Source organism: Odontomachus brunneus, unplaced genomic scaffold (assembly GCF_010583005.1).
Source record: "Odontomachus brunneus isolate Ranch 3 - 2012 unplaced genomic scaffold, Obru_v1 Obru_scaffold_165, whole genome shotgun sequence".
In the NCBI taxonomy this organism is placed as follows: Eukaryota; Metazoa; Arthropoda; class Insecta; order Hymenoptera; family Formicidae; genus Odontomachus; species Odontomachus brunneus.
The window spans coordinates 535,816-548,129 of record NW_022639615.1 but is presented as its reverse complement, the minus strand read 5'-3'; the positions used below and the strand labels follow the sequence as shown (position 1 = coordinate 548,129).

Sequence of the window (12,314 nt, the reverse complement as noted above, 5' to 3'; positions counted from 1 at the left end):
CTCTCTCTCTCTCTCTCTCTCTCTCTCTCTCTCTCTCTCTCTCTCTCTCTCTCTCTCTATCTATCTATCTATCTATCTATCTATCTCGCGAAGGAAGAAGTAAGAATTTAACGAACGCATCGCTAAAAGATTCGCGAGGTATCAAATCCGAATTGAATAGGGGAGTAGTTTGCGGAGGGACGACACGTCGCGTCAATAGCCCTTGCTTTTACGACGTCGTGAAAGCGATATCGAAAATCCCCGTCTTCCGTCTGCGCTACGTTATTCGGCGCCACAGACGTCGCATACTTTTATGAACACGAGATCGAAAAACAAACAACATCGCAATATGAGAAAGAAAAACTTACAGAGATCAGCAATCAAAATAAGGAATATAAACGCCTGCATTTCAAGTGATTATCAGGTAAAACGTGCAATTATCTGCAATTCCGATAAAAGCAGTTTTATAATTTCTCATATTTCCTGCGGTAAGCTTCTGCACTGCAACTTTCGCACACGCCTTCCTACTCCCTCGAGTAAAACGTATAATTGTTAAGAATTACGGTGCAAGAAGTTTCCGCAAGTTTGTTTGCCCGGATTTACGCCGTCTTTAATTCTCCTAAATGCGTTACGTACGGATGTGACTTGCATACGTTCCGACTTATGTACACAACGATTACTCTCTTTCTATAATTAATGAAAATAGTCCAGGCACTTTGACGTTCTCTCTGTGAAAAATACGGAATTATATCGAAAGATACATTATTTCAAAGGGGAATTTAGATAGCCGAAAAATATGCTTTACGAATTTTTTCAAAGAAACAAATAATAATATCAATATAAGGTCTCTATTATATTAGTTGTCATTGTTTTAAGTATAAAAGAATAATTACTTTATTAAAAAACATTTTTATCGTAACGCTATCCGGCTACATTCAGCACAAAAAGAAAATCTGAACGGAATTTCAATTTTTAAACAATAAATTTTTAAACTTAAACCAATGATAAATAATGTATGATTGAAACCTTATATCGATATCTTTATTCATTTCTTTGAGAAAAAATCCTAAAAATTTACTTTCCGGCCACTAAACCAGAACCTTCCCTCAACATTCGTCAGATTAAGATTTACGTCCTTTATTCAAACTGATTCTCTATTAAAATTATATTTCTCAATAAAACATACACAAGAGATTATCTGGAATCAATCTTTACGTGTAATCATGATTCGCAATCACAAAAACCACACAGTCCACTTCGATAGAAATAGCACAGATATAATTACAGCTCATGATTAGACGCGTGTTATTTTTAGAGAGGCTTTAATCACCAGCCTATGAAGCTGCATTGATGAATTGGAGTAGTTTCAGGATTCTGTGTAGTTTCAGGACTATGTTTGTCGACTAACCGAGCGCAGGATCGCACACGTGGATTGGACTGTTTCGCTACCTGCATGATCGATGAGAAACTCCGGATGTGGGGTCGTCGGACGCAGGTGAAGTCCTGGAACAGTGGTTCTCAATATCGCTTCTTGCTCGGTAGGATCGATCGACTCCTACCTCGCCACCACGGTTGCTGGATACTGCGATAAAGAGCGAAACTTCCAAGTCAAAATTCCGCTGACCAAGGATCGTGGAAGTTTCAAGCCCATCTTTTGCATACGACAGGAAACCAGGAATGTTAAGTATGCAGCGATCAACTCAATACGGTATCGTATTCTGTTTTGTGGAAATTAACAGATCTTAATGTCCGCACAAAGAAGCTTTTCGTGCCAAGCAAAGTAATTATTTTCCTGTCGCTCGGCAGTTCGATTTTAACTGGTATAAGCCAGACTGCATTCCATTAGGTGGGGGAGGATCGATCGACCCCTACCTTGGAATCCAGGCGTCGTTCTCGCGGCTGTCTGTCAAGATTTCGTGATAAAGAAGGATGGCGCCTCCCTAGGACAACCGAATCCGGCGGGGACATCGCGAAGCTGTTCGCTGGAATGAAGTGTACAAATGCCAAGAGCTGGCGAACTTCCGTCTACTCCAAGTTCGAGTATTCGGTTCTTTATAAAACTTGGCCGCGACACAAAAATCTTTCACTTTCCTACGTGGCGTGATGGCCACTCTTCATAAATCGTAATTCCGTACTTTGATTTGCATATTATTATGAATGAAGAGGCATTATTTTCTACTTCCACGCGGATATCACGGAAGATGGGAATACGTGTAGAATTTTATATTTTCAAATATCAGTGAACACACAAACACACATGCGCGCAATACATCTTGCATCTCGTCATCTCTGATAGGACGACGTTGCGGGAGCCACGACATGATAAAATTCCCGACAGAATACCATGTACAACTGCACCTCGCTACATGGAGGAAAATTTTTGGAGATATTTTCATTTATATCACATGTCATATATGTCCGCAATGTGCAATCTGCGAAACGAGTTTTCCAATAAACGCCGCGCCTTCCGTGGAAAATTCGAAAATTGGATGTCGAATATATGAATATCGCGCACACACGTTGAAATACAACTTCTTACTAATTAAAGCTGACGTGATGCTGTAACGCTGATTTTACGTTTCTAGCTTACGGAGCTTTATATCGCTGTAATGCGTTTAAAGATGACGTGAAGACTTTAGAGTTGCGTAGCAAGACGAGAGATTTAAAGATCTAAATTAACGCTAAATTATTCAGAACACTACGCGGCCACTTAAAAGCGTGCCGTTTAACTTTGCATCGTAAAAGAAAGCATGCCCCCGCAGCATTATCAGCACGTACAAGACTTTCGAAGTATCTGGACCTGAGCCAACGTCGCCTTGGATGCAGTTTCGCATCTGTCCAGCTACATCGATCGAAAGGTCACTCAACCAGGTGCCTCGGTAATGGGTTATGACGCCCCTTGAGATACGCCACATTAACTGACGGCTACTTTATCCTAATTGGATAAAAACAGTATACGACTCGCTCATCGCACCGTGATAGATGCGTCAGGAGAGATTTCGAAGACGCCACTTTGTTACGCACACTCAAGGGCGAATGCTCCAAATAAAAATTTTCCCTACAATGCAGATTCGAAATAACTACACATTCGTTACCTACTGTTATAGAAGAAGAGATATGGCTTTAGAGGAACTCAGAAGGAATGATTTTAATAGTTAATCTCTGAAAAATAAAGACGGGTTTCCCGTAGTGTATCTGTGTCATTTGGGTGAAAGATATCCGTAATCCCAGTGATTAAGGATTGCCTTATCGCTCTATCGAGAACAACGCAAAAAAAGGTAGATATCGGCCATGTTCTGTCTATTGAGTTAAAAAATTCTTTTATCTTTGACCATACCAGCACCATCAATGCGTTATCGGTTATTTGTTTAAATTGCGTAACCAAGCGCAACAGATATATATCGTATCACAGCAGTAGTTAATCATATAATTTCTTTATAACCTAATCTGGTAAAACTACAATCAAAGAATAAATAAATAACAGAATTTATATTTAACTTAGGTAATTTCGCAATATATAATAATTAGCCATTGACTACAAAATGAAATAAACAATTCAGTATTCGTGAGATGAAATTATTATCTGATGAATTAAACTTAATATGTATTATTAAGTCATATTATGCAGAAATCTAAAAAAATAAAAAAATGAAAATACAAAAATTTGTTAGTCCATTTAAAAATAATATTCGGTCGATATTCTGTACTAATTTAAACTACCCGGTATTATCCTGGCTATCAAAAAGGATTAAAGGGCTGAAATCAGGATGGGTGTCTAGATTTCACGATAGCCTATATTTTCCGCAGGATTTTTAAGAGTAATTGCAAAATTTGATCCAGATCAGTCAAAAGGATTAATAGGAAAGTTAATAGGAAACATATAGAGAGACATATACAAATATGTCTATATACATATATGTCTATATATACATATACAAATATATGTGTGTGTGTGTGTGTGTGTGTGTATTGTGTATAATTATTTTTATCTTTATCTTATTAATATTTTCTTTATTTTTATAAGAAAATACACAATAAAGACAAGTGTGATTCGTCCTGACAATCTTGTATTTACCAAAAATTCTTCTTCCAATTTCAATTGGACGATAAAAAAATTGACTGAATCCTTTACGCCGTATTCCGTTTATATGATTAGCTCTCTGTCGCACGCGGTCATGATTATTCGTATAATCTAGCCGACAGCCCTGACGGCAATTAACTTAGTACCGTAGCGATGCTAACTTACCATGAACGTGCCAGCCGTAATTTGTGTTTGACTAATTACGGAGGCGTTATACGATATCGCGGTACAGCTTACATTAGGAGCAACGTTTCGTAACTTTTTAAGCGAGCCATTAAAAAGCATCGTTCAGCCCGGCAGCCGTTAGCGCGCCAACTGTAATAAGACGACTTCAATGTCGCGTATTATCTCGTCAGCCGCGTTATAAACAATATCTCGACGGTCGAGCGAGCACGAAATTCGCTAACAAAGGTTTCCGCGCGCGAAGAAATACTTGTTGATTTGCCGCGAACTCTTTTATTTGCTCGCGCACCGGCCACGGCTGCGAAATTAATGTTGTATTACTTCAATAAATATACATAGTACAGTTGTGGCAAACACTAATAAATCTATCGATCGTCTATATTAGTCGAACTAACAGACTCAGTTATCATTCGAAAAGAGGCGATGTAACTCGGCCTCGAAAGTGCACAACTCGACATTTTCGCCATGTATCGGCAATTCGAGCGAGCCAATAACGCTTCTCTGCGTATTTTTAAATGCACAGTATTGATCGGTAAATTCAGGAATGCGCGACCGAAAATTTGCCGCGTGCAAAACCGTACGTATCGTAAAACGCAGAATTGTAAATCTAATAAATCGGACATTTATTGATTGACTGGTCGATTCACACGTTTCGGACAATTATATTAAGCAACACCAAATTTGCTTGAAATTTGAATATTATGTTTTGTAGAAAATAAAAAAAAATTATTTCTTATAGATTTTTTACTGTTGAACACGAAAATGAAGGCGCAAAATATCTCTATCACGTTAAGATTTCAAGAATTCTTGCATGTCCCTTTCTCGAAATAGAGACATTTTACATCCAGATTTCAGCCTACTAAAAACCTACAAAAAATATCAGACTTTAAGGCAAATAAAAAAGTCATTTGTTCAGTGTTATTAACGCGTTATTAGTTAAATAAGTAATTCAGGAGCAGATAAACCACCACTTTGAAGATCACCATTGTCAGTTAATGCAGTTTTAATAAAGGAAGAATTTAATCTTGCGGGCACACTATTCCTGCTGCCGAGGATGGAACAAAAAAGTAAAGAGGAGACCAGTATGCGCCGTATCAAAATTGTAAATGAAATAAAATTACGACCGTGACGCCGAGCGTTAATTAGTGGCATCGACACGAGACAGATCAGAGGCCTTACACAACCTGGCAATCGATGCTCTTTTATCTCGCGGCGGGTCATGCGCATAGCGTCGTAACACAGCCGCTGCTGTTACTTCCCCGACGGCAAGCCGAGAGTGTGGAGCAAGAGCGAAAGAACGACGCGCGTTAAAGCCATTTCCGTCGAGATCGCTTGAGAGCTCGAGAGTGCATTGTCAAAGTTCAACGTACCCCGATAAATCGCGCAATTGTTAAGAAAATCGCGAAATAACGTCAAGTTAATCGCTATCTCTCCGTAACTAAGACACGACGTTCTGACAGTTGATAAGCATATTTACTGCGCTGCAATTGCAGCTACGATCACCAACGCGACCTTAATTCGCGCTGGTCTATCGCTGATGGATTCGCGCGGCGAAATAATGCATCGAGACAAACAGTCGCCTCTTTGTGCCGTCTATCTTTCTTGTGAAACATGCAGAGTTCTTTATTTATGCCGCTCTTTATCGTTCTATCTTTCGGAGGCGAGTAACTTAAAATAACACTTTCGCGTTTTATTCACACGCGGTGTTAATTCCGATGAAATGTATGCTCACGTATCGGCGAATGCACAATACGGTCGTTCGTTACTTCGGAGTCTCCGATGGTATTTTAATTCGCGCGCTTGTAACACGGAATTTATGTAAGCGGGTTTTCAGCATAAATAATATGCAACGAGTCGGAAAAATGCACAGTGTTTCACTGTCCTTCCCTCCCTCTCATTCCCGTAAATCTCCCCGTTCTTTGAGAGCATACGATTTGTTTGAAAATCTTGGCGATTTTACGCGCGGAAGGAAAAACTGTGTTCTCGGATTCCCTCGAACGCGCGTGCAGAAAGCGCTCGTCGTTGTTCTCTTCGGACAAGCTTTGACCCTTTTATACCATCTGCGGTCTCGCGACAACCGATATCCCGAAAGAGGTGCTCCTGAATAATACATGCGGCTGCAAACTCTGCCGACATAAGGAAATAAATCGTCCCGCGCAAACGAGATACGTTCGTAATGTGTCTCTGTGCGCGAGTATTCGCGAAATGAAGATTTACATGCCGAGTCTGAAAGAATAAAGCGACACAATAATATAATTTCCTTCGTCTGCATCGCATTTCCTTTCACATTTACCTCATCTCAGATACCGTCATACTAATTTATAGCTCATATTAACTTCTTACACAATGATAATGTTCCAATTAAAATATCTATCGTTGCCATCTACATTTTTTATTAATAAGTTCTAAATTGCAGGCAAAATTACTACATATTAGTATAAATAATTTTCGAAAATATCCCAACAAGTACTAATTTTCGAAAATTATTAGCAGTAAGCGGAATTAGAAAGAAAGAGAGAGAGAGAGAGAGAGAGAGAAAGGGAGAAAGAAGATAAGATGACATACTTAAAATAACACTTAAGATAATACTATCTGAGTAACGTTCAATTTAGAAGTCCTTTTTCGATATGCATTGGTACACTTCAAGTGTGTGTTATTAAACAGATATTGTTGTCTCACGCATGGCCGAGAATACTTCCCGGTCGGGCCAAACATTTCTGACAAATATATAGCTACGATCTAACAGAGATAACGTCGTGATTAAATGTAAATTCTACAGTATAAATAAACACTCATGATATAACGGTAGAAACTTGACGTGTATCATCAACAACGATGCAGCTTAAACATCGGATGTATATAGAAATTCCTGTAATTTAACTCGTGACTTTATAAGATCTGTTACGAGCGTGTTTGATCATTTTTAAAGGTGCCAATGAGTTAGAGCTCTCACAATCTAAATGTTAACAATATTTGGCATGTTTAGAATTTATTATGTTTATCAGACTAGATATTTAAAATAATATCCGGATGCAAATCTTAATCTGAGATTGAAATATCAGAAGATAAACAAGAACAACAACTAAGATAATGTTTTCAGGAATTTGGATTGCTCAGGCGATAAAAGTAAAAAACGTGGCTAAATATAGCTAGACATTATAGCTAGACACAGAACTATACATAATTTTAAAAATTGTCATAAACATTGTTGATAACTATAAACTTGTCGAAAAATTAAAGAATTCCACACACTAATTACAAAAACCGTCTCTGGCACGTCCCTCACGTATTCACGAAATTTAACATAAGCTGTACGTAGAGAATTTTATAGTAGTTATTATATATAGTATATTATATTATATATTATATTATTATATAATATACTAAACTAGTAATTTATTATACTTTCATTTCATATACTATTTATATTTTAAGAATTAAAACATATTATTAAAATGCTTGCCATATTTTTTACGAAATCTGTTGTATTTTTCTAGCAAAATTTACTATATTTACTATATTTCTTATACTTCACTGAAAATCTACTCATAAAAAAATTCCCACTAAAAACATAATAAAATTAGAAAGAATTAGTAAGAAAAAAAAAGGAACTAAAATATTCTCTTTGTGTAGACGAATAATACAGTAAGCACACGTAAAATATCGTTGATCTCGATAGCTAAACCTTTGATCATCTGTACGACCGATTATACGGTCACAGCACGGGGTCGTCGGTCTCAGGTGAATCCTGAAACATTAGTTCCCTGCGGCCGTTCCTGGACCATCGATCGTTCACCTCTTCACCCTTTCCATCCTTCTCCGTCTCTTTCTCTTTCCTTCTCTCCCTCTGCTTCTCTCTATGCGACGGCTCGTCAGGATTCCACGATGAAAAATGTAAAAATTACGGACTACTAGGATTGTCGAAACTTTGTCTCGAGTGAGACGCCATCGTCGAAATTGGTGCCGCGAGCGTCGGATTTTTAATAAGACGTATTTAAGTTCTACCTAGTAGTACACGTAACTGGACCATCGAGATAATTATTTCGAAATGAAAAATTTCTCAACGAATTCTTTTCTGTTATTATCACATGTTTGTCATGAGACAATACGAACATTCCTGCGTCGAAAGCTTGTACAAAAAGCGAGAATTTCCAGTAAATGTAATATTTAAAATAATTCAATGAATCTGTTATCCGACGTAGCACTTTCCAAATGTTAACAAAGCTGTGTACTTTTCAGCAAAAAATATGCCAAAAAGTATTGTTATTAAACTGTTATACTTAATATTTATTTATTTATATATACAAGAGTTTGTGTGAGTATTAAATCTTAGAATCATAAAAACTTAATATTTCCAGGGATTATATTATAAAACACTGTGATCTGATTACACATTTAATTAAGTGATAAACTGTGCTAAGTGCAAGAAGACTCATCAGACCAGATTAGAAGATACGGGAAAACCCAAATCTCGCTTATCATTTCACGAAGCAAAGTTAACAAGACCTATTTTTCTAATGTTTATATGATAAAAGAAACAATGCACTTCGGAGTTCAATAGAAGCATCTGTTGTGGATTTAATCTATTTTTGACTTGTAGCTTTAATTTAAGATGTATAATGCAGTATTTGTTTTGTATTCTATATTCTAATATTTATTTAATTTGTATTTTAATATTCATTTAATTTACTTACTCTAATCATGAGTACAGAAAGAAAACATGTTATTTGTATAACTTGTATGATATCCTAGTTTGGATGTCATACAAGTTACACAAATCTTATAAAAAGAATGCAATAATGCGAATAAAAAGATGCACTGAATATAATTATTATTGATTCGAATACTTTTACGAGAAGGCTATAAAATGAAATTCGAGTTCACAATATCGCGATTAACTGAAATAAGAAATTCCAAGTAAAATATCGTTGTAGTAATATTATATTCTTGTCAAGTCAATTGATTTTAACAGTCTTTATCAAATTCTGATTAAACATACTCGATATAATATCCCATTATCGATTTATCTAATCTCCCATTTGCGAAAAAACTCATTACTCATTGGTTTGCCTTTTACGGAAGCGTTTGACTTGAGACTATATAAATTCAGCGTATTAACGCGATTGTAACAGTGTCGTACATAGTCATCGAACACAATCATGGCGTTGATAGTCTTGTCTCTCCTGAGCCTCATCGCGCTTTCTCAAGGTGAGTGATTACCTTCTCCAGCAAATAATTATTTATTTAACATTGGTAAGCTTTCATTTAAACGAATACAAAATTGACACATTTCCCTTTATATCTTAAGGGTAGTTTAACGATAGAGAATTCATTTTGGCAAATTATATTGTCTCAACAGATGACTTTAATCATTATTTGTCCTCCTTTGTCGACATCTTAAAAATCCAGTTATTAAATATTAATCAAATTAAATTAATGGGGAAATTGTATTTCATAGTTTTACATTTTGTCAAATGACTATATATAGGCCAAATTTATTAATTTACTTTGAAAACATGCAAATATATATATGAAGAATGGGTTACTGTTCAATTTGAATTTCGATTTATCTAGAAAAATCATTTAACTTTCACCGTTAATTTTTGTCATTGGCTTTGCAGCCAGGTTTCTTGAGACATTCATCGATCCCAGAATCGTAAACGGAGAAGATGCTGAACTAGGCGAGATCCCGTATCAGGTATACATTGACAAAAGTACATATTCGTTAATTATTATAATAAAAAGTTACATTATAAACTGTTCACCTGTGTCGCGCGCATTTGTAAGGGCAAGTTTAAAATTACCTTAAATTATTCTAAAATCATGCATATACTGTAATGCCATTCTCTCGATAGGTTTCCCTACAAACCTCGTACAGCGACTTCCACTTCTGCGGCGGATCGGTTCTAAACGAGAAATATGTTATTACGGCAAGCCACTGCGTTGTTGAGTATGTTATCATTTATTTTACATGCCTCCTATCATAATTATCTAATATTATTCAAAATATCATTACATTAAAGCTATAGAAATCTTGCTGTTATGTATTTTGTGACATTCATATTAATTCGTCTTAAAAAATATATGTTTGAGTAAATATTCAAATTTATACAATAAAATTTGTATGTTACAGTAAATCGGCTAACGATATTAAAGTCGTCGCTGGCACTGTCGACCTGAACAACCCGAGATCTACGCACGAAGTCGAGGAGATTATCACTCATGAGAGTTATAATCCTTCAGATTCTTGGAGGAATGACATCGCTCTGCTGAGGGTAAGACCGCATATGAATGTTCCTTCTTTTCACGCAAGAAAATTGCACCCGTCAAACTTTACAACATTATCTTCAGCGAAGGATATTCACATCGAGATTGTATTGCAGGTGAAAAATCCATTCGTCATATCTGAATACATCTCCAAAGTTCCTCTACCATCGGAAGACGACGAAGTAGGAGCCAATGACGTAGCTATTGTTTCCGGATGGGGCAGACTCTGGGTGAGTCTTGAGTTCAATCTGTATCTTTCGTATGCAAATTATTAGGAAATCGACTACGATTAATAATCATACGCGATCACTCAGTATTTATTACTCGTGTGGAAACGCACGGGAGAAGTCGACGCGTGTACGTGAGTGACAGTTACGTTATGTATTGTGACAAAATTATAGGAAAATGGACCCACTACTAACAAACTGCAAAAAGCCGCCATTTTCATTGCTGACCAGGACTACTGCAAAAACAAGTACGGAAACATGGGATACAACGTCCACACCACACAAGTTTGCGCCTACGACCCAACCACCTCGAGGGGATCCTGCCACGTAAGTTTCTTCATCCTCCAAAACTCGTTCGCATCCTCGTGATATCTTTACCATGGCGATGCGTAAGTTGCAGTCTCCCTTAACACGTTGCACGTGAAATGCAGTATGCTCGAAGCAACACAAAGAAAGCATGAAACGAAATTTACAGAGTGCAACTCGCATATCACGAATACTTTCGCCACGCAATATAATTTTGCTCACATCAGTAAAAAAATTTTAAACTTCTTTGCTTCTAGGGTGACTCCGGCGGCCCATTGACCGTTGGTGGCAAACTCACCGGTTTGGTATCATGGGCGAACGGTTGCGCCAGTACTTCCTACCCCACTGTGTACACACGAGTTAAACAATTCCTCGATTGGATCAAGAATCACGCTGTTTAAATCAGTCTTATCCGCTTCCTGCTACGATTCATATCTCATTCTTTTATTGTATATATTAAGTAATTTTTTACGAACGCTATTTTCGAAGTTTAAAACAAAAAAGCGAGATATCGTAACGAGGTGTGTGTCACTGGTTAAACGAAAAATCAGTTCATAAGATAAATATTGTATATTTCTTTGACGTAATAAAAAATTTTATCAAATAATAATCGATCCAGGTCGCATTCTATAACTTTCCAATTTTCCCTATTCAAAGTTTAATTCAGTTGGTCGTAATTTATTTAAAATGAATCAACGGTATTCGGAAGAAACCGTAGATTGGATCTGCGCGCAAATTCAGTCTTACAAATTAACTGGGATTTAATCACCGAATTATAAAAGTTTCGCTAAAGAAAAGCAGTACTCTTCTCGACCATAAGGTGTAGAATAATGAAGAGCGACCTCAAATCATCTCATTGAATGATCTTATGTTTGTAGGGAGGTTTCTCCATAGAAATTCTTCCTTAGAAGTCGTTTGTTCCTTTATTCTCGTTTCGCAAACTATAAATTACTTTTGGCTTGAAAAATCTACATCCTATAGAGTGAGAGTTAAAGATCTTCTAATGAGAGGCAAAGCATGTATAATTCTTGATTAATCTGTTTTATCCGCCATTTTCAGGGGTGACGTGAATGGGAGTGAGGTTCTATTGATATGAGGAAAAAGTTGTAAGACTGAAATAAAGCATGTATGCGTTGCAATTTCTCTCTCACTCACTCACTTTCTCCCTACAAATGGCGGATAGTTTACTAATTCTGAAGTATATATATTACAAGTTTTTGGGTTTTTGAATTCTAAGTTTAGAGTTACTAGATATTGGGTGTGTAGATTGG

At 36.7% G+C, this 12,314-nt stretch overlaps 2 protein-coding genes across 2 annotated transcripts in view; one reads left to right on the top strand and one right to left on the bottom strand.

The window, feature by feature from the left end:
• Positions 1–12,314, bottom strand: part of LOC116851081 (splicing factor, arginine/serine-rich 19-like) — a 164,387-nt gene that overhangs the window by 136,600 nt on the left and 15,473 nt on the right. The window lies entirely within an intron of this gene.
• On the top strand, positions 9,286–11,638 carry LOC116851085 (chymotrypsin-2-like). Its single transcript, XM_032830125.1, has 7 exons — positions 9,286–9,451; positions 9,865–9,941; positions 10,099–10,193; positions 10,377–10,518; positions 10,627–10,740; positions 10,912–11,064; positions 11,301–11,638. Exons 1-7 carry the CDS (start codon positions 9,403–9,405, stop codon positions 11,442–11,444), a joined length of 774 nt encoding a protein of 257 aa, XP_032686016.1. The 5' UTR covers positions 9,286–9,402; the 3' UTR covers positions 11,445–11,638.

Coding starts and splice junctions, on each gene's coding strand:
- LOC116851085 (XM_032830125.1), top strand. CDS start 9,403: ATGGCGTTGATAGTCTTGTCTCTCCTGAGCCTCATCGCGCTTTCTCAA. Junction 10,519..10,626: donor ATGACATCGCTCTGCTGAGG/GTAAGACCGCAT, acceptor ATTGTATTGCAG/GTGAAAAATCCATTCGTCAT. Junction 11,065..11,300: donor CCTCGAGGGGATCCTGCCAC/GTAAGTTTCTTC, acceptor CTTTGCTTCTAG/GGTGACTCCGGCGGCCCATT.